At 42.0% G+C, this 23586-nt stretch overlaps 1 protein-coding gene across 2 annotated transcripts in view; it reads right to left on the bottom strand.

Annotated features, from left to right (window-relative positions):
- Positions 1–23586, bottom strand: part of ADAM12 (ADAM metallopeptidase domain 12) — a gene marked incomplete at both ends in the record, with an annotated part of 190480 nt that overhangs the window by 34371 nt on the left and 132523 nt on the right. The window contains 2 exons of one of the 2 annotated variants that reach the window (XM_082486654.1): positions 16873–17021; positions 22672–22756. The exons of the other annotated variant lie outside the window; for it this stretch is intronic. Of the exons in view, the coding sequence (XP_082342780.1) occupies positions 16873–17021; positions 22672–22756 (234 nt within the window). The remainder of the gene's footprint in view (positions 1–16872; positions 17022–22671; positions 22757–23586) is intronic. 2 annotated transcript variants of the gene reach the window in all.

Below are 23586 nucleotides of genomic sequence, written 5' to 3'. Positions count from 1 at the left end.
CCATTCTTCATTTCTTTTTGACAAAAAAAAAAAAAAAAAAAACAACAAAAACCCTGTAAAAGCCACAGCATTTGATCATTGTGATTTTAGGCTACATTTTGGCTGTCTTTGCAATTTTAAAGCTGTTTCATCAGAAGCATGAAATCCCTGGCAGATGGGAAGGGAAGCTATAGATATCAGATGTCAGTAGCATTAGGCATGATGTTTAAGTGAATCTGGAGCTTGTGAAAAATGACGAAGTTATGGTCACGTGAAAGAAATTGGTCCTCTGAACAAACGCAGCAAGCTTCCTCGGACTACCCTGCTAAGAGGCTTCAGACCTCTCCTGGAAGAACTGCCTTTGGGTGGGAAAAGGTAGTGGGGTCTCCACAGTAAAGTCAGTCCTTGACCTGTCTCCAAGATTTCAGTAACATGCTAAACAGGGATATTTGTGCTCTCTGTGGTAGATCAGACACTTATCCAATTGGGAAAACCCTCAGCTACCAGCTCATACAGGCCATCGGAGAACCTTCCAGAGGTAAAAATAAAAAGATCATTAGCAATCAGTATATTCCATTATCCTTCACTCAAGACATTTTCTTTTACAGATTCCGCATTTTTCTGCAGTTGAGAGGAGAAAGGAAACTTTAGTCCAACCTAATTCCTACTATAAGATGCTGAATAGCCCACTCATTTTCTACACTGTTTGAATCCATAGATTTAATACACAATGGATCATTTTGTCAAACCATTCTGGCTGTGGGTACAACTCTACAGAACTCAAATCGTGCCCAGCACTACATCGGTGTCTCCAGTGGGTTTACAGCAAGGAAAATAATTTCAGAGCCTTTCTATCCCTCTTGAATCCACAGCATTCCTCAGCGTCTCCTTGGTGCTTAAAAGACGCGCTTAATCTCGAGCAACGAATATCCTAGTTCCCAGCAAAAATAGCTTTGGCTGCTCCCGCAAATGAGAGCTTCACAGTAGTAAGAGGATGCCTGGTAATTGATTCCTTTAGAAACAGCCTGGTCTTCTCCCATTCATTTATATTTCAAGCACTCAAGCCATTCAAATGCCAGTTTCCTCTATGCGCTTTTGCGTTGAGCCGGTATTAGACGGCTCCTTTCATTAACTAAGCGAAGTGGCATCATCACTGTGTCGAGTCCCTTTTAAAAATAGAGAGCGCTTTGTACCGGCACCGTGTTGCCCAGAATAAGCTTTTTTTGCCTCAACTATAAAAGTTCATCTCCATCATCTCCATTTCAGAGTCATTCCCCCACCTAATGGGCTGAATAACAAGAGAGTACAGGGACAGAAGCAGAGAGACTCACTGCCCCAGAAAATTATAGTCTTAAGAGCAGACAGCCAGAGCGTTCAGGAGAAACAGAGTGGCTACTGATCCGCGCAGGGCAACACAGCAGATCAGCTGCAGACCGAGCACCGATCCCACCGCTAAGGCTGGTGTGCCGGGTTCACCGTCACTGTCTTTCCCACTGCTCCAGCCGGAAAATGCCTGGAGGAGCACTGACCTGGGCTTCGGGAGATCTTTGCTCCTTTCCAAACCCTACCACTGCATTGCAGTAACACCTTGGGAAAGCCATCCAAAGCGAAACTCCCTTGGTTCCTCCAAACCACGTCTATCAACGTCTTTAGGCATCTAAACGTTTAGCGGGTTCACCATCACTGTCTTTCCCACTGCTCCAGCCGGAAAATGCCTGGAGGAGCACTGACCTGGGCTTTGGGAGATCTTTGCTCCATTCCAAACCCTACCACTGCATTGCAGTAACACCTTGGGAAAGCCATCCAAAGTGAAACTCCCTTGGTTCCTCCAAACCACTTCTATCAACGTCTTTAGGCATCTAAACGTTTAGTACCTTGGATCTACCTCCTCCGTGTTGTCCACCATAAAACACAACGTATTTCCCTGTTTCTCAAGAAGCATCACTGAAGCAGTAACACCATCGACGCTTCTAGCGATTCTGTGTGCATTACACAGGAGGATAAACTGTAGGTTCACAATATCTTGAAAACTAACATTTTGATTATTACGATGATGACTATCCAATCTCAGTTTTTTTTCTTATTCAAGAACTGTAGGACTTTTATAAAGTAACTGCCTTGTTCTCTTCAAAATGTTGGTATACACACACACACACATTATACGTATATATAAATTATATATCTATTTATAGGGTTCATTTATTCCAGTTCATATCACAACCTGATTATTCAGCATTATGGCAATGTTTATACAGAGCCTTTTACCAAAAAGGCCCTGAAGTGTTTTACAATTATTCACTCAATTAAAATGCACAACAGCCCCAAAGAGCTCTATTAAGTACCACCAGGCCTTCCTCCCTGAGGTAATATGATAATTGGAGATTATATTAATTTTAAAAGGGCATTTTGATTTTCCGGACCATACTTATTGAAACAACTGTTGACCAGCTAATTTCCAAAGGTGCAGAAAACTGGGAGGAGGCTTTGTCCAGAATGCTTGAAAAGTCCAGCCTGAGAGGCCGTATCTAGAAATAGCTGAGGCATCAGTGTTTTTTAGGAGCACGAAGGTGCTCAAAGAGAAGAGGGGTGCGGAGTCCCAGCCCTCTGAGTCAGAAATTTCACGAGTCAAGCAGCTGAATTGCCAACACTTTATGTTCACACCTTGTCTGAATTGAACCTCGCAGCGTCTCTGTGTCTGTCTCGTCCTTAGGACGCTTTCAGATTCAACTCAGATCTTTTTATTGGAAGCAGAAGATGAGAGTTTGAGCTCCCTCTTGTTTATACTCTACAGAGTGACTTATGCACAACGACTTACGCTTATGGTTTTCTGTTGCATATCCCAGTTTTACATAGAAACCTAAAAATAGGGGTTTTTTTTGAAACTTAAAAATAGAGATCAGGTTTCTTTTCTTAATTAAGGTATAAGTGATTTTTCCATGGGAAAGATGTCAGCAGTAGAAAGAGTGACACAAAAATAAACCTCTAGAAAGTAGAAGCTCAAGCAACGCGAATGTTTCCAGACCCAGTGAGGTGCTGATTTGAAGGAACTACGACGATTTTCCAGCCTTCTCTAACTCCTGATCTAATTGACATAACTCTTTACAATTAAAAAGCATCCCCCTTGGTTTTAACCTTCTAGACATCATTACTGCTCTCCATCTCTTGAAAACAACTTTTTATGGGCTCCTAAGAGACATGAGCCTACTAGAATAAAACTGCATTTGCTAACAGATGACATTTTTTGACACTTCAGCTATTCTGTACAGCATGTAAGTTAATGATTTAGTAAGCATAAAGAACCTCACAGAATTAGGTATTAAGCAGGAGAGAAAATCCAGTTTTCTTTGATATTGAAATAGATGTTCAAATACTACAGATCCCTTCGTGTATCAAGTTCTGTCATTACACGTTATTTCATACGCCTCATGTTTTAATAGCAATTGTTTAAAATTAGACAAGTGCCATAATATGGAAGGGCTTTTTAATCTATTATTTAAACAATGTCTTCATTTGTAAGTACTTTTGAGGGAGAAAGACACAAATGCAATTTTAAAGTAGATCCCACAAGCACAATAAAGGGACACCCTAAAGGTATCTGCAGATTCTTTCCTGCCCAAAGCTTTTGCAAATGGCAAACACTCAGGACAACTGGGAGGAGGGGGTAAACTGGAGGCCCCTTTGGGTTCCTGGGAGATGTGCAGGCCCGTGCAAGCAGCACAGGACAGAACTTTGTACAAGACACCAGTCCCAGAACCGATGGGGCACACCTTTTTGGCAGTGTTGGAAGGATTTAGGTAAAAAAGTAGAGTGGAGATATATATATATATATATATAAAAAATTTATATATATTAAGTGTTGAAATGGGAAGTCTGCTTCAAAAGGCAGTAAATGTCTGACAACTCATACTTACTTTTCTAGCCTATTTTTCACTCTCTTGCTCCTCTTTTATAGTTTTAATCCCTAGAGCATCAATAAAGTAGAGCACGGAATTGGGCCATGTAGTTACGCGTGACATCAAAGCTCTCGCTGTCTGAGTTCATGGTCAGTGATTTAAAAACAAGCCTAGATTTCTCCTACAGCTTTTGTCATGTTCAGTACATGGTAGTTTTTACCCTTCCAATAAATAACTGTGAATATGTCATACCAGTGGTTAGTTTAATCGATGTGTAGTGGCAATGGCTTGTTGTGCTACAATGAAGTTTCCAGGGTTATTGAAAAGAAAGTCTTTCCAAGTAAATGTTTAAACTTCACACACAAATACTTTAGGGTCATTTTAATTTGGCCCTGGGGATAGGGCAGATTCCCAGACTGTATTCAAGTAATCTCGCTTCAGGTGTCTACATTGGATTGTCATAGGCCCAGCTGAGACTTGACCTCTCCCATTACATGGAAGGTGAAAATCTAACTACCCGAGATATTCAAAAAGGCAGATTTATAATACTGAATGTGGCACTTTAGGGCAGAAAGCAGCGATGAAACAAACGGCTGGATGGTTCACAAAAATACTTTCTGCAAAGGAACAACACTTTATGGCTTTACGCAGTCTACACTGTCACGGTTTGATATTTCTGCAGTCACAAAACTGCCAAATAAAACATTATTAGCAGTTACTTTTATTCTGGTAATGGTATGGTCCGAGAGGTTTTTTCTTGTTGAGAGGCCTATTGTGACTTTCCTTTCTGTGTTCTGGGGGTGAAGCAATACTAAACCAATTTATCAATCCTGACAGTATTCTGACTATACGCCGGAGTTATCTGCATTGCAAAAGCTCTATGGGAATTGAACTCAGACAACTGTTCTTCCTGTTGGAAACCAGACAGCCAAGGAAAGCAGCTATAATCAGTTTGAATTTGCCTCTGGCTCATCTTTTGCTCTGTTTCCTCTTAGACCACTACCTCATTAATAAAAATTTGCTGGATTGCTGAGAGTTCAGGTTTCACAATCTGCTACTTCGAAGTTGAGGTTAATCCAGTGCTGACTACAGTAAAAGTAAAAAAGCAACACATAGCAGAGGGAGGGATGAAAAGGCCAAGTCAGGTCCGGTCTCGGGCTACAGAAGAGCAGGACAGCGGGTGCACCGTGCCTGCCAGCGGTTGCCGGCAATGAAGGAAACCGTCCATAAGAAGCACAACCGGAATGCTCTGGGTTTAAATCTGCCACACAAAACACACCACCTGCGGCACGTGACAAGCAAATAAAGACAAACGGTCTGCTCCGATGCTCGCAATACCTTGCCCGAGAGCAGCTCCCTACTGATTTCTGGTTAGACACAGGCACTGCCTGACCCGGCTCGAAATGTTAGGGCGGCGCTACATCGTGGTGACACTTCCTTGAGTTCCCAACATGATTTTACAATCAGCTTTTGGTTTAGGCGGTTGCATTCTGGCTTTCTCCCTTGAAAAACCTTGGAATTGTTTTTTAAATGGGTCAGGAGCAGACCGGGAGGAAAAGAAGATAATCTGACTCTGGGAACTTGGTTTTGAGAGGATCGCTTTAGAGAGAGCGTGTTTGGGTGAGGGAGAAGAACAAAATAATTTTTCAACAATCAAAGCACATCAAACAAAAGGGAATATCAAACCCAAATTGCAAAACAGAAAAACCAACCCGTGATATTTCTTTATGGACCTTTCCCCCTTTCACCAGTACAAGCCCCTGCCCTGCCTGTGTGTATCCTCAACACAGCCCGTGACACACTGCACCCTAAAGAACAGAAGAAGCGTACGGGGTTATTCTCCCAGCCGACGCGACCGGTGTGACCAGCCGGATTTAAAGACCTGCCGTACTGTGGGTACTTGGCCTCAGCAGATGGATTTGGGTGTGGATGAGGCTGTACATCAGGCGAGCAGATGAAATGACAGCCAGTTAAGGGAAGAGGGCTCCGAGGAGGGCTAAACGCTACAAGAAAGGAACCCAGGCCAGGCAGAAGAGTTTTGGGAAGCAGCCCTCTGGACAAAGCACACGAAGAAGCTGCCCACTAGGAAGAGCAGTAGCAGAAGCGCTAAGAGAACGAAGCTCATGGAAACTCCAGTCAGCAAGACGTGGGTTCTAGAGAAAAACGTCTCAGCCCTGCAAAAAGCTGGAAAGAATATATACCCGGAGGACAAGATCATATTGATTTCACTTAACATCTGTACTACCTGGTCTCAGTAAATCAGGGCTTCAAGACGGGAGTATCTGACTCACAAGCAGCACGGCTCAATTTCTCTTTTTTCTTTTAGAAGATCCAAAGGAAAGATGAGTGAGGCATAACAGTGCCAGAACTCAGACTGCATTTCCCCAGCATTTCAACCTTCCCTTCTTCTGCTGCAAGTCAAGCATTGAGAAAAAAGCAGTTTATCCCATATCACCTAAATCACCTCAAATAGAAGTGGAATTCTTTAAAAAAAAAAACAAACAAAAAACCAAACAACAATGAATCGCTTTTTTTTTTAGCTTCACTTTTCTTTTTCACAGAGCTTGAACAAAGAAAATAAACCAATTAGTAGCAACATTGTATGTAACTATTATTTCAAGCCATGAGAAAAGCAATGGATCGAGCCGTGATCTGAGACTCAGGGATCCTTAAGCGAGCAAATCAAAGCTTTCACTCACAGGAATGAAAGGCTCCTGAGAAATCTAAAGGAACCCATGGGTATCTTGATGAAATCCTGGCATTATTGAAGTCCACAGGAGCCTGGATTTCATATCTAATGCTGGTCGGCTGCCAGGAGAACATCAATGACGAAGATGAACGCAATTTCCATACTATGTTAGAAGAAGCCAGAAAGGCTCCCTAGGACACCAAAGTTATTTCACCTCTTTATTTCCAGTGACTTTACACTAAAATAGGTAGTTGCTTATCTTCATCTCACTGCTGGGGCTGTGCCATTCAGTTTTAAAAAGCTGAAATGGAGCCTACCTGCATTTCTGCCAGAAGAATCCCACAGTAAATGCGTCCGGGATTTTGTAATAGGCTTTGACATTAGAAAAGAAAAAGAATGACTTTGCAGGGAGCAATTGTTGGGGTAAAATGGACATCTTCCCCTCTCTGAATTTTAAACATTTTGCACATCTATCCCAGGCACAAAAGACTCTGTGATTCCCATGACAACTGTAGCAAATGCAGCTGTAGGCATCATTTAATTACAGTGATTCAGACTTCCAAGTCAACACCAATTCCTTAAAGTGCTTCAGGGCATCCAACACATGTTCAAAAAGGAGCATTCATGTGACCTTAAGAATATGCCCTTTAAGGTATGTTTCCATTTATACTCTGGGAGTTTGGAATTCATTAACACCAATTAAAACTGGACGTTGTGGGCTTAATTCTCCATGCACCGCACTACAGATTTATCCCTGCAGGTTGAAAAGTTTTTTTGATGAAACAGAAAGCTAAGATAAAGGAAAATGTCCTTCTATGATTTGTTCTCCTGGGTCATGGCAATAGCAGTACTGCAGGAGAAAAATGTCCCTTACAGAGCTGTATTTTCTATCGATATTACACCAACAAGACAAAATGCAGCTGAGCTCTCACATACCAGCCTCCAAGCCTGTAAAACTGTACCCGTTCTGGATACATCACATAGTAGAAAACACGACTTGTCCTTAAGTATCTGCTATAAATAATCACACCAGAAGTAAAATGTGTTTTCATTTGAGCAGTAACCTCTCTCCTTGTCAGCTTCACTTACAGAAAATGCATGCTGTAAATCTGTACGAGTTCTCCTCTAGAATACACCAGAAAAGCCAAATATTTTCATTTCTAACGGCACATCTACTGAAATGGGAAAGGCTAAACTAAAATAAAAAGCAAAATCTTTTTTTTTTAAAGACCTGCCCCACAGCTCTGTGTGCTAATTGTTAACAGTGACCCGCTCCTGTAAAGGACTGGGGAACATGCAATGTATTTCAACTAACGCTACTAATTCTCCACTGCAGAGCTTATTTACTACAACAATTAAATGTATCTGTAATGCATGGAAATTATTAACAAAAAGGAATGCCAAATGCACTGCAGACATGGGGCTATTGGAGTTAAGTGAAAGACTGACATAAATCTATTCTGTAATCTTGTGGCTGTTTCCTACTAAAGGAAGGACCAGAATGCAATGTGCTCAATTACTAGGGCATAGGGATATGTTGCTTAAGTTTTTTTTAAAAAAAGCAGTTGCACTGCTGGCACAGCAGACCTAGCTCTGTCACGAGCAATTTATTACATCAGTATATCAACTTTATTAAAAAAAGAAAAAGACAAAGACGAAGTCTGTCTTTGTGCAGAGCTCAGCTCAGACTGGTTTGGAAACATAAACAGCTTCAGAGTTTAATTAGAAACTGTTTACATCTTAAAGATAATTTCATTTTCTTCAAATTGTAACAGAGGTAATTCCAGATAGTACTGCTGACTCCACAGTTTAATGTCTCTAAGCTGCCAGACTGAAAAATGCAAAGTGAGGGCTGCACAACTGAAAACAAACTGAGAGGGGTCAGGGAATACTGTGCTAACTACTAATGGTTTGATTATCTAACGTTTAACAGCTCTGCAGCTACAAGATGCTGCGAGATGTCTAGAAAGAAGAAAAGAGAACCACTCAGTCAATTAAAGTGTCCTTTTCCACGCTATATTTCTGATTTCTGTCCCATTTCTAGCATGACCTTTTGCCTTTTTTTTTTTTTTTTAAATTCTTAGGGTTTTTTTTTTTTTTACCTTGTGAAGTGTTGAAATAAGTGGTTTTCACTTCAAGTTGATTTGGTACCAAAGCCAGTATGCTGTTTCCATGGCATACCTGACTGCCTCCTGAAGCTAGTGTGCTGGAAATCTCTGGAGGGTGTGTGTTTTCATAGCCCAGTTCGGTAGATTCCAGTTCAGAGTTTGAATAACCAAAATCAAGGTGACCGTCATCCTGCTTCCTCGAGATCATTTTTCAAAAAGAAGAAATCTGATTGAAACTAATACTTAATACAGTAAGTGACACATATGATTAGTACTTTCCTAACTTGTCCTTAATAGATTTTAACGATGCTTTATTTATTTAACTCCATTTTTATAGTGTAGTTAAATATATTTTTTTGGTATGGCAGTTTAAAAACAAAAAATCAAACAAAAGCAGCTGACAAAATAACAAGACTCCGCCTTTGAGAGCCAACCCCACTGAGCCAAACGGTTCTCCAGGAGATATCAACCACCCATCTACCATGCAAATATGTATTTATGCATTATAAAATCAGCATTACTGTTTCTAGCCTTCTTTTGATGTGCAGTCCTAAATCTCATTAACGGTGATGGGTGATACACGAGGGAAGAAGAGACCTTCAGCACCATCAAAGGACATGAGTTGTGTAAGATGCTTTAACCACAGGGTGCTGTTCCCCCAGACACTGCCATTGGTGGTGAAGGAAAAGAAGCTCCGGAGCATCTCCTCACCCTGACCCAATCCCGCTGTTCACAGTTACTCTGGTTGCACTGGGAGAACTGTGCGCCTCAACTGCCAGACAGATCACTAAATAATCCTCATTACTATACATTCTTCTGCCCCCACAAGCCTTGCTTTTAACTTGGATGATGTCCGTCACCTGGATTATCACGAAGCCCCACAAAACACTATTCCAGTTCACCAGAGGTGGAAGCAAACTGCAGCACAGGAGCCAATCAGGTTGGGGTTTAGATCCACAGGCCAATTTCTCTGCCCAAATTCATATTTCATGGCGCTTGTTGTGTGTATAACGTGATAATCAGAACTATCTGATGGCTTTGTGATAGAGACCCCGTACGTAGATTCTACAGCTCACATGCACACGACCTACCATTTAATTTTAATTTAATAGAGAGAAAAAATAACTAATCCAAGTTGTGACACCTCGGTGGCTCTGGGCAGCATTACCAGAAGCACCCGTAGACACCAGCAGTTTGGGGAAGAGGCAGCGTACCGATTGTGGGACTCCTAAAATAATAGCTACACGCGAGTAGTAAAATTTCTACTAGCCCCACCCTTACATTGAGCATGAACACTGGAGAAATCTTAAAACTCCGAGCGCTGCAGAATCTGAATCAGGGCATTTACACTAGGAAAATCAGGAAACAAAACAAAATAAGACCTTCAGCTCTGTGAAAGTAGCATGGACTGGGGATAGGGGGGAAGAAGAGAAAGCAAAGAAAGAGGTATTTTAGATGTCTCTGATAATATACTTGCCACCACAGAGGGCTGTCAATAGCGGGTAGCCAATAAAACCAAGTTTTCTTTGCCAGCAGAAACGGGTGCTATAAATGACACAAACTAAAGTGTAATGCACCTCCCCTTGGCCGCTGAAGTTAACACATAAAAGGAAAGTGTCAAATATAACTGTTTCTCACTTGCAGGAAAGCTGCCTTTCAAGCATAGCTTATTCTCCCGGATCATACAGCACTACGCTTTCAAAACAGTTGGGAATTGGCCTGTAACTTGCAACAAAGAATAAATGTTTCCTAACCTAGTCCTTGGATACCTCAGCCACTCATATAACGAACCTGCGGACCAGCTTATCACCAGTGGGGCAAACGGGAATGTTCACATTTATGATATCTTCTGTGCAACTCGTGGTCTTGCTTGGTCACTTTTTACCTACTCATAGACACCTGGTACTACTACTTAGGAAAAAATGCTACATTTCCCCTTAAATATTTTATTTAGCCTTAATTGTAACTAATTTACTCAGTGTTCAGTGCGGAATATCTAATTGTTCCTAGAGGGAATTAAAATGTTGTACATACCAATGCTCTTCTTCAGTGGTATCTGGAAGAAGCCCACCTGATGGTCCTTCCCACCTCCAATTTTTCCCCATTTCTCCTCAGCAGTACTTACATCGAATCAGTTAGTTTAATTTGGGACTGTCACTCAGCTGATTCTTAGTGTTTTGCTCTTGTTCACAAATATACAGCTTCCCATTGGCTATCTGGTTTAATTATAGAACAAAGGTTTCAGTTTTACTTAAAACCACACTGATAGCAGTGGCTGTTTTTTGGATTGGTTAAAAAAAAAAGTCTTCTCCAAATTTCAACAGTAAACGAACCAGTATTTTTCTACATACTTTCTACGATTTCTGCTATGTGCTCTTTCTGTGTTCCTAATTGTTCTCCTCCCCCAAACCCTGCCTCCAAAAACTCAATAATTAAAGTGAAACTGCGTACTGAAAGGCAATTACTCAAAATTAGCTGGTATTTTCTACCGAGAGGCACAGTTCCATAAAAATCCTCTAAAATGTTGATCAATAGCTGAGAGGTTAAAGAATTGATCTCAGTTCCATTTCTCTTTTCCCTTCACTTATGATGAGTACACAAAACTGGTCCCCTGGCTGGAGCAGAGCCCAGGCTGTCCCGCAGCACAGGCAAAACACACGCATTTCCACCAGCACAAAGTCCCAGCGCCACCGTCCAAGCTCCGCTTCCCTGGAACATATGCAGTCATATTTATCTGGGTAAATGGAATTTAAAACCTGACTGAATCAAAAGATGTACTGACTTTAAATTCTAGCTGTGAAAATGGAAATGGTAACATAAGATCCAAGATAAGAACAGCAAAAAAAAAAAAAGGTCAGGCATAGAGGGATTAAATTAATTTTTTTTACTTTTCAAAAGGAACATCACTCTAAAAGGAACATGACGAAGAGGAGTTGTGTGGAGAAAGCATCATGGAGAAGCTGTTTCCTTGTTTATGTTACTGGCCCAGACCTTGCTGCAAGGCACCAAATGGCTTTCTGTCCCTAAGGCTTCGTGCCATCTCCGGGGTGCAAACCAGCGTATGCCTTGGAACTCTGGGAACAGAGAAAAAAAACAGGTCTACTAGGGACCTAGATTAAAATAAGAATTTCTAAAGAGATATTCTTTCATTCAGAAGTCTGTGGAGCAAATAGCAATGCCATGCCCTCTCTCACACCTTAGGTGTTCACGTCTTGAAACAACAGCTCACACGCTATTTTTCTTTTCCTAAGGATTTGCTATTTTCAATTATTTTGCATTTATTTCATCTCTTCTTCATCATGGTCTTTGAAGAGAGGCAATTTACAGCCACGGTAGAAATAAGAGTCCCAGTAGACTTACATGACCTGCTGCCACGCTGGGCGTGACGTGCAGATGGGCTTGGAAGACCAGACACAAAGTGACGGTGTTGGACGCTGGAGTTCAAGGGCATTTGAAGGCATACCCCTGCAGACGCAGACACAGTTCCTCAGCACAAACCCATCCTGCTTTCTTACTGTTGTACGTCTTTGCAGGGACAAACTCCAATCTGGTTTGCATTTTCCGTTTGTAGTTTCAGTGCGATGGGGTAAGTGGGGTCTGCTGACTGGACGTGTAAAAGCCCCCCGTGACTCATAGCTGTATAGACAGCTTTCAGCCCATGATTAAAGCACACACCCTTCCAGGTCAATGAGGTATTCCATCTCACGATACATGGATAGCAAAAGAAATGGGGTGTGGGCAGTAGGACACACCTGGAGAAAAATCTCTATCATTCCCCCAGGCAGGTGCAAAGGGGACCGGAGGAGAGACTACAAGGCAGCCCTTTTCCAGTCATCCTCTTTTCTGTCAGCATGGTGAAAACCTGCTTTTGTCTATGGAAGTGCAAAGAGAGATGAAACAAAGGGCTCTGTCCTAGGAACCTGCCTGGCATTTCAATTAGCCGTGGCTGGGATGATTCGGCAACAAGAAATGATCCTGGTAAGAGCAACACACTTCTGCAAGAGGACAATGAAAGGGCAAGTCATGGGACTCCACAAAGGGATGGAGACAACAGTAGGATCAGCCTCTGAACGACCTTGGTAAAACTAACTGTCCTTAGGGGATTCCTGGTCTCTCATTAACACCGAAATGGGGGTGGGAATGGAAAGGCATCAAGGAGTACTTCAAGGTACATCAAGGTCAGGTTAGGAAGGGCTCTGAGCAACCTGATCTAGTTGAAGATGTTCCTGCTCATTGCAGGGAGGTTGGACTAGATGACCTTTAAAGGTCCCTTCCCACCCAAACTATTCTGTGATTCTATGATTCTCTACTTTCTGTAAGAGGGCGGGAAGAACATATTTCCAGTATGCTCAGCTTCCCTGATGACGAGCTAGCTGTGTGAGTCACTTATATATAACCTAGAAGAGCGGGCTATTGGCAAGGACACAGACACGTGGGTGAGGGGAAGTATAAACCTTTGGGTTTACAGGAGGGGAGAAGACCAACTATAAGAATTTTGCTTCCCTTAAGGCTGGCAAGAAATTTCAAGCATGTATGAACTCTTAAACTTTCAACTATTTTGGGGGAACTCACCCAATTTCAACCCCCACGGAGATACCTGTCCTCAATTTTGATGAAGGAGCACATCAACAGTGCATTTCCAAAATTATTAAATAAACAAGCACTGCTAATTGGTATAATTTTGCTCCGCAGTTTGTGCTAAATTCTGCTTTTAGTTTCAGTGGTATAAACCTAGACTAACGCCTTGGGTTTCACCGGAACTCTTCTGTATTTATCTAGCTGTCAGGAAGAATATTTTCACTCCTAAGAGTGGAAACTTTAGGGAGATACTTGGAAAACAAGTGGAATACTGAAATGGCCTCGCTGGCTCAGCCTAGTCCCTTAGTTTTCAGATACCGCGATCTCAGTAAAAATATTTGCAAATCTCTTTAAGACCCCTTATAGCCTTATTTTTCACTTGGAACAGCCCATGGTCAAAACAATCCAAAAGAACTGGAGGAATATTATAAAAAAATATGCTTAAAAAAGGGAACAGCGTGTTAGTATTAAATATTTCCTTATTGATACTATTTTTGTAGCAAAATCCCAAACTCCGACAGTGGGATTTATGTGATTTCCATGGCAGACATTTGAATCTCTAAAAGGCCTGAAGTGCCACAAATTTGGGGTTTTATATGCTTAATTCCTTGTCATACAAAATATATTTTGCTAAAGTAGCGGGTCTTTAAGGCATTTGTAGCTCACACACAAGTGGTACACATCTTGCTGGCATCTTTTAAGAGTAAAAATTATAGGAAGCTCATTAAAGGATAGATCCAACAGAGTTTAAATTCCACCCTGATCCCAGGAGATTTTTTCCACCAAGAAGTAATTTCCAAGACCTCTTCAAAGACTGAAACATAAGAACTGAAAGAAATGGCAATAATTAATGAAATCACTTTTACGTAAAGAGCCTTAAAACATTCCCTTTTGCTGCACAACCACACAAATGACTCCAAAGTTAAGTTTACAGAAGTCTTTCTGTTATAACCCAGATATTTCCTATTCTTTTTAGATATCAGATAAGGACTTCTCAGGGACCTGTGCTTTTTACACTAGCTTCAGCTCAAGGATTTTTTTTTTCTTGCACTTCTTAACTCTACCTTAAACCAACAGAAATTAGAAGAGCACAGAGTGAGTGCCAATGAGTAAACTGAGAGAGCAGGCTGTCTCTCCAAATATATGTGGCTTCCCCAGGACGCACTTTGTTTTGATGTTTTTGCTAGTCTAAGAATGCATTTCAGGTAGGGGATATTCATTTGGCTTTCCCTTAACAGACGCATACTTCCAGACCCAAAAGCTCTTCAGTGTTCCTTGAATGATGGTGCTCAGAGGAATACTACTGTTGGTCAGATGTTGGGTAAATATTCAAAGTGTTAATTTTAAATTGGTAAAATGCAGTTTGGCTTAAGGCGTAAAGTATTCTCCTGGAATACTTACTACAGATTGACAGCACAGTATGAAGGTAAAGCCTAAGGCTATAAACCTGATGTTAAAATTTCCATTTATAAATCAATAATCACTGCAAACACAACAGCCTGCCCAGTTCTGTGAATGCCACAACTTTTCCTCAGGCACAAGTTGTACATAAAGTTTGGTAAAAATCCAAAGAGAGCGTTACAAAGCTGAAGTGTACCTGGTGGCCCCCTCCCCGTGCCGTCAAACCCGTGGGGCGCTGGAGCTGGGCACGGCGGTGCTGAAGGAAGCACAGCCTTTGACCTGTAGGGTGCTACAGAAACCCCATCAGAGAGTGAGCTGGGCTGCTTGGACTCACATCTGAAGAACATGCCAAGCGGGTACAACCTTACCTTGTCCATGCCCTGAGCCAACCCAGAGCCAAGTGGCTGGAAATGGCACATCCAGCGCAGAGGACAGCTTCAGATACACCCAAAGGACTCGGGGCAGAAGGCAGAACCAGGAAAGAGCTATCTAATCTCACGTTAGAGAGACCTTCACAGGATGAGTTCAGAAAGTGTCTGGAAATTTCTGTCCTGGGAGCAGCTCCTGCATTTATTTCCAAAAGTGGATGCCCAGCCACTAACTCAGTTGAGATAACTACAGCTTCCATGCGTCTTTCAGGAGCTCAGAGCCCGGACCCGTCTGCCTGCTGCTCACCAACTATCACATCACATCACCTCACCTCAGAGCCCTGTTTCCAGTTCCAGTCTGTATTCACAGTGCATATGAGCCCCGACGTGCTGCAGAATGCAGTTCCGTACGGATATTTACTACCTATTGTTTTAGAAGAGCCAAGTTATGTTTCTTTTCCAAACTGTACAAATCACTCTCATTCTCCTCTACACACACAACTCCCTTTTGTTTGTCTCTTAACTTGCAGTGCTTGGCCTCTGGCCAGAACCCCTTTTTCTGCCTCGACGGAGGGTGACAGCAGGCCTTTGAAGAAACGCCAAGGCTGCTGTTAGGCTGACCAGCAGGGAGCAATCCTGCCCAGAACTCCCTGGCCTCTCCCACATTGCTCTCCTCCTTTCCCAGAAACAAGCAGTCTCGGAGAAGGCAGAGGTTGAGCTGATCACAGTTCCCAGAAGAGATTTTTAAGCAACAGATGAAGCTTAAGCACACACAGAGAACATTGGAGTTGGAAGAGACATCAGAAGATCATCTGGACCATCCTCTTGCCCCAAAGCAAATCCAGCTGTACCTACAAGACACTGCTGACAGATATTTGTCCGACTGGTTCTTACCAGCTTCCAGTCCCAGGCAGTAACATTTCTGCAGGCAGTCCAGTCCGGCACATCACTTACCATCAGGAAACCTACTCTCTCGTACTTCCATTTAATCCTCAGTTCTTGTCTGAATATGGACGTGGAGAACTCATTCAGTACATTTGTTCGGTTTCTAACAGCACTTTAAAACACAGAGAAGTAAGCTGTAACTAGTTGCCCTGCTCATGGTGCCTGCACTTTTTGTGTCTACAAAACCACCAGTCTCCTCCATTGCCTTTATCGCCAGCACAGCAACTGTTCAGCACGGACTCAGAGCGACGACCACGGGGTTCACTGGCTTTGTTTCCCACAACATCTTGTATCTTTTCCTGGAAGATCTCCCTCTGGCCACCGAACAACCCTAACCTCACCGACCTTACAGATTTGATTTGCTCACTTACAGATTTGATACTGCCACACACTTATCGCGGGGGGTGAAAGGCAAAAGGTTGTGCAAAACTATAAACCGTGTCTGCACAAGACAAAGGCTTTGCAGACAGCCTAATAATATATTTCCTGCATTGCTTTATTTCCTACACATTCATCTTAGTCTTGGCCTTGGGATGTTGCTCATTTCCTATTATGACTGATACTCAGTTGGCAAGATGAGAGAAGGTGAAATTCTGATTCAACGCTTGCAATGCAGTTTGTTGGGGTTTTGTGTTTTTTTTTTTTGTTTTTTTTTTTTTTTTAAATTAACCAGTTGCTTACGGCATTTTTGTCTCTCACACTGGTAACATGGAAATAGAAAGGTACAACGGTACGTGTCGCGCTCTGATAACAAGTTTAATTGTTTCAGCTTGAGGGGGATAACAGCGAGAAGATTTGACAGGTGTTGAAAAGGTTTTTCTTTTTCCCCTTTAAATGCTCCTGAGACACACAATGAAACTAAAAATTTCCCACTATAACTGTAAGTTGGCAGTGCTTACCCTCGCACTTACCCGGTAGAGGGGTTCATGATGCAACCCCCTTTATCGGTGGACGCTTTGCAGTTACAGCCCCTCTCCAATGTGTCGTGATTCATTCCAAAATTGTGTCCCAGCTCATGAGCCAGGGTCACTGCTGCACCTAGAGGGTTTTCTGAGTGATCCTTAAAAAAACATAAAAGAACCAGTGAAGTTGATGTATGAAAACGATTTAAAAGACACATTCCCCCTCTAAGGTCCTATTGCCTGTCCTCTGAAATGCTTTATAAACTCACCCGCTGTAGTTACACTGGTGTTAAATGGACACATGTTGAATTCATCCACACATACTAAGTGCAGACTGGGAATTTCAGGGCAGCCTATCTGGACTGGCCACCCAGTTTCCCCAGCACGTTAGACATTTGAGACCACTGGGCTGCTTTGAACATCTGAACATCTCTTTATTTAGGGCTTAAAATAAATCCCTGAAAGACATGGCAGTGGCAGAAAACAGTCACCCAGATGTGGAGTGTTGGAAAGGGTGATCGATCGTTTATGGGTGAGGACGAGTGTGATGAGGGACAAGTGAGAAGATCCTTCGTGTCAGGAGGTAAATTACAAATGCAGCAAGAGACTTCACTCGGTCTATTTCATATTTTTAGAATCATAGAATAGTTTGGGCTGGAAGGGACCTTTAAAGGCCATCTAGTCCAACCCCCCTGCCATGAGCGGGGACATCTTCAACCAGACCAGGTTGCTCAGAGCCCCGTCCAACCTAACCTGGAATGTCTCCAGGGATGGGGCATCCGCCACCTCTCTGGGCAACCTGGGCCAGGGGCTCACCACCCTCACAGTAAAACATTTCTTCCTTATATCTGGTCAAAATCTGCCTTCTTTTAGTTTAAAATCATTACCCCTTGTCCTATCGCAACAGGCCCTGCTAAAAAACTTGCCCCCATCTTTCTTATAAGCCCCCTTTAAGTACCAAAAGGCTGCAATAAGGTCTCCCCAGAGCCTTCTCATCTCCAGACTGGACAAGCCCAGAAACTGTATAATTCTTCAGACTGTTTCTTCAATATCAGAAACTCCAATATCTCACAAGCCTTGTAAGAAAGACCAAGTACCTTTGAAAATCTCCTTTTAAAAATGAAAGGACAAAGCAAGTCGAAATCTTCGATGCCCTCTTGTTAACACCTATGAACACTCTAAATGTCGCAAGTGTCAAAATTGAAATATTAACATTAATCCCTGTTGAAATGCTGATTTTTGGGACAATTATTTCTGAGAAATTCACTGCACGGTCTGATTACAGCCTGCTGATCAGACTGATGGTTTGGCTTAACCACAAGTAAGAGACCTTTCCACATCGATCATTTTCCTTCAGGGAAAAAAATTCCACTGTACTCATATGAAAGCTTTCCCTAAAGGTATAAGCATGTAATATAAATGCATGATCCACTATTTATCAGTCAGTAAATGGAATTACTATGTACAGCTGCCTGCTCTAAAAGCATATATGAATATATGCAGTTTAAATAACTCTTAGTATCATCTAAGCCAGCCTCCAGACTAAAAAGAAGTGAAAGGTAAAACTGTCTAAAATGTTAGCTATATATTAATGAAGCCCTTAATATGTGATTTGGGGTAGATTTAAGAGTTTCTTCTTTCATCTGCCTGTGCTAATATTTTTAGTAAATCATTTCTCAAACAGAAAACCAAACCAAAAAGAGAATACAATCATTCCGAAAGCAAGAAACTCCTCCTTCTGCACTTGGAATAAACTCAGAAGAATTTTATCTCTTAACAAAGGATCTCTTTTGAGCTTTCCCTGAATTTTAAAATGTTACTATAAGAATCTTGTGACTGGCGTAACCGCCAGTTTGTGTGCAGTTATGCTCTGCGATGCCCGTTTGCTGCAAGAAGCTGTACAACCTGTCCTAGGAGGAGAAACAGCAGAGTAAACCTAAGCAGCAAAATAATCCGTAACAGTCAAGAAAATCTATGCTCCTGCACAATGCCTACGTATGGAGATGTCTTACCTAGATACTAGTCACATACAGATTGATTCATCTTTGTACTCAGTAATTTATGAAATATTTAGAGAATTCAGTGTAATCAAACCTGATGTCATAAAAAGAGCACAACCTCTCACTCAACCGGAAAACAATCCAGGACTGAAGAAAGAAATGATATAATTCCATATAATTTACCAGCAGCACACTGGAGTGATGCCTTGAAATTAGGGCTACGTGGTCAAGACAGAAACTCCTCTAAGCTTTGAGCTACCACGACAGACAACAAACTGAGCTCAATTTTTCTTTGTTTTGCCAGTTTCTCTTACTGAACAGAGACTGTATTTATTTGAACGCCTCTAAAGCTGACAATTAAAAAACCAGCAACCCAAAACTAGAATTCACACAGTCCACTCCAAAACTAGAGCAATAAATGATCTGAAATGTAATGTGGATCTCGAATAGGCAAACAATTATTACAGCCCATGCGGTTCTCATTACTCCCTCAGACCCACTTGGAATGCAATTTTATCAGTTTCTAGAGAGGGTTCTTAAAACAAGGAATGTGATGTCTCAGCAAAAGAGGTTATTTGAAGACAGCGTAAATGAAGATTATCAAAACAAACAGTGACATGTCCCATTTGATACTGAGACCATTTAAGTATCACAAGGACTAAAGAAATGAATAGAAATGTGACTTTGATTTATTCCACCAGGGTCTTTCAAAGTTAACTTGAGCAGTAAAAGTCATTACCAAACAGTTTCACAACCACCGAATAAGCAACCATCTACTGGTAAGACATTAGAAGCTGTTGCCCAAAACACGCAGCTGCTTCCAGCTGAACTCTGCTTCATTCCACTGAGACTCAGATCAAACCGTAATAATAAAATACTGTCACCTACAGCTAGAACAGGCAAATGCCCCAGTCCCGGTACTTTCCACGCAGGTTCACTCAGTTGTAGGACTAAGTTTCCTAAACCACACTTTTATTTCATTGAAGCAATTCGCTGAGATGGGACTGCCTCAGTTGCACACTTACCATTCAGCCTGACTTCCACTAAAGTCAATAGAAATGTGACATCAGGGAGAATACTACATTGCATTACAGCAACTCAGCAATACTTTACTTTTAAATCCATTAATTTAGTGGGCAATCTTTTGAAACAGAAGAATGAAGCTCGAATCAAGAGTCAAAGACTCACTTTCATGTCACGTTCTGTTTCGTCTTTCTACAACGCAACAATCAGTAACATAAAATTATAATGCTCTTGATACACCAAAATCTTCTCATACTCAGATGACTGCTCTCCCCACTTTGGGCTTCTCTCAAAAATAGTGGCAGACGGGGCATCGCCTACCACGGAGAGAATTCAGCCCTATAGAAAAGTAGGGATGGGCAGAGGAATTTAAATCATACAGTACAGCTGACTAACTGCAGAAGCAGTCAGGAAAATCAGATCGTACAAGGATGACTCCAGTTTTTGACGTCAAATGTTATTTCTCATGCAATCTCTCCGTTGCCTCTCCTTTCAGAACAGTTCTGGTAGCTTTTTGGTGTTGAGGTTTCGGGGTGGGATGGGTAAGAGGTTGGCTGAATTATAAGGATGGCCAAATGTTTGGTTGCCCAGTGTAGAGATGGTTGAGCACGGGAGCCTCTTGGGTTAATAGTTATTCGTTCTTCTGCTTGTGCATCTTCCAAATTTAGATCTTTCTTCTGTACGTAACAGTATATATAAAAACTTCCTTTGTATATATCTGAATTAGCCTTTGTTAACTGGGGGGGGGGAAGGTTGGGCAGCTGCCCGTCTGGGTTTTCAGTCGAGCGTTTGCTTGTTTGGGATTTGGCTCCTTTTTAAGGATTTGCTTGAGGAACTGGAAAACATTTCTAGGTGTGCTATGCGCGCCTTGGGTTAATTCGCACCTCAAAAGTTTCAATTCAGGGAGGTGGGAGCCTCTGGGAAACGTCACGCTCCCCTGCCCGACTGAAGCCGCAGCCCGGCCCCCGCTGCACGCACAGACACCGGGTGGCTTCTCCGGGTCATAGAAATCAGTCTCTCTGTCAGAGCCCTGAGAGCGCTTAAAGAAATGCTGATTCTTGTTTTCTTGTTACTGGAATGCAATATTTTTTTGTTGTTTGTGTTTAAAACGACAGTTTCCAGAGTGAAGAGGACTGACTTTGCAGTGAAGTACACTATAGCATGTTTTAAAGCTTGTGCTAAAAATTAAAAGGACAAAAAAATCTTCATTAAGGGCATCTCTGACTGCAGATAAAGCAAAGCTATGACTGCTGGCCTGAGGGTGAAATGGATAAAATGGGGCTGTCTGCCTCATGTATGCCTTTGCCAAGATTTGGAAGTGCACTGGGAGACTCCTACAGCTTTTTCTTCCTCTTTTCCTCCTTTTCCGTTGGTAACTATCACCCAGGCACCCTGTGAAAAGCTGTTACAAACACCAATTAGAGACTCAGCTTCTAAAGCTACCAAGAGACTGAAGCCTTTGGCTACAATTTTGACCTGAGTTTCTCCAAATTATGTGATTTGGCTCTTCTTTCTAACTCTCCTACACCTCAGCTTCCCTGCTCAGCTCGTAAATTGTCCCAGTCTGGACCGTCTATGCAGCGTCTTCCATGAATGCATACATCACCCCAGCTTGGCTTCTTGCCTACTTGTCCTAGAGACCACAAAGGGGCCCTGCATTGTGGACCAACCTCAGCTTGGACGCTAGTTGAGAAGGAAGGAAATGCAGGAGCTTCAAGGGACTGTATGTCTGGGATTGTCTTGAGGCAAAAGCCCTAGTGTCCTGGGCTCCAGGTTAGCCCCATGAAGCTTTGAAGAACCGGGAGCTTTGAGACCATACAAACTCTGACCGTAATGCACTCCTGAGCTTCCACCTCATTCATGCAGGGATCTGCTGCTGAGGTGTCCAGCAGAGGTGGAGAGAACCACCCCACCACCTGAGGTGCCGGAAATCTCAACAAAGCTGTAGAAAACACAAAGGTTTTCAGCACGTGCAGGCTGAACTCAGAGATAATCTAAGAGGTTTTTAGGGCTCCCTGGCTTTCTGCTCTGGAGTTGAGCTCTGAGGTCACCAGCTGAGCCTGTTAGTGGCCTGCAAGCTCTGGGAGTCTACATCTAATTTTATTTAACGTACTTCTATTGCAAAGCTTAGTTAACGCCAAACTTCTTTCCCCCGGCTTTTGCACAGAACAGTTAAAAATAATAATAAAAAAAATCTGAAAGAAAATACTCCAGAACTACTTCCAGAAATTGGCTAAGATGTTTACTTGTATGTTCATCATGTCTAGCATCTAACAATGGCATTACCAGTGGTACTCTTTGAGAGAGGTAGAATAAATGCTGCCATTGTTTGTTCTTGTTGTCTGGCAATGTAATAAACCCACTGAGCTGCAAAGATGGAAAATAAGAGCTTACACAGGAAACTCTGTAAACACAGAATAAAATCAATATAATAAAAGATTCCGGATAGACTGTTGTTGCCTGTAACACTAGTATACCCAAGTGCATAACAAATCCATCTTCTGGTTCTCATCCTTCACAGCACCTCAGCACCTCATTTAATGACAATTAGGAGCAGAAGATTCTTGCAAAGATGTCATGCTATATTTCAATGCAATATTTTGATTTTTTTTTTTTACTATGGAAACTATCATTTACAAGCAATCTGAATATAGATATAGATAATATTGAGACTGAAAATGGGGCAAGTGGGGCTGATGTTCTGGTACAGAATACAGTACTACAAAACTTGAGATCTCGTTGCACCAGTTGGGCCAGTTTCAAGTCCTGTGCTTTTACCACTTACCATGACGACCCCTCCGGACTGCTCTGCAGTGCACATGCTCATTATGGGCGCCATGCCAATGGTAGTTCCTTGGAAGTACACCCCACTGCGGGATGGAGGGAAGAGAGAAGAAACACAGAATCAGCATTCAACCCCTATTATTTTCAGTCTTGTATTTCTGCCAATCTCTAACAAAGATCCCATTTCAAATATGTCAGCTTCAGACATTTGCAGGTTTAAAACAATGAAAAGCAGAGATTAGTCATGCCAACCTGCTGAACTGGCAATGACAGCATCCCTGCTATGAGAAAGATCCATTTGATCACCATCCTTTGGGCTTACTGCTGTAACAGGACCCTTCTTTCCCTTTTTTTTTTTCCTGACTGAAGTTGGGAATAGAAATACAAACATAAAAATAATGTCTCCAGCTCCAAGAAGTGTTATTTTAATGCAGTGGGAAGTTTATACGCTACTTGTTTTACTACACAGCCTAGAATGTAATAGTTCCAAACAAAGTATTATTATACATAGAGAGTAATCAAATACCTCGTGAGGGACCATTTGGAAGGGCTCACTCTATTCTTACACATATAATGTGAGAATATCTGTGTAATGAGTAAAGAGCTCCTTGTAATTACTAAGATGTCCGGTTTGTTTCTCTATAGTATAAAGAATGGTTCATCGATCAAAATGATACCTGGTTCAAGAAAGAGGTGTTTCTCTTATGTTTATTTTTTATAGAGCGCTTTGAGTATGTTTACTTAATTACTTTAATCCAGGAAACAGCAGCAGGGTAAAAGATGTGTATGATTTAATTTTTAAGTCACAAATGCGAACGAATTGTCCAATTTAGCCTGCATTTTAAAGTTTACTGAGATCTTTCTACTAACAAACAGCCTTCACATAATGCCCCCTCAGCTCCTTTTGGGGTGAGGG

Source organism: Vanellus vanellus (assembly GCF_965231255.1).
Source record: "Vanellus vanellus genome assembly, chromosome: 7".
Taxonomy (NCBI): Eukaryota; Metazoa; Chordata; class Aves; order Charadriiformes; family Charadriidae; genus Vanellus; species Vanellus vanellus.
The sequence above is the reverse complement of the archived record's forward strand: the minus strand, read 5'-3'. Positions and strand labels throughout refer to the sequence as shown.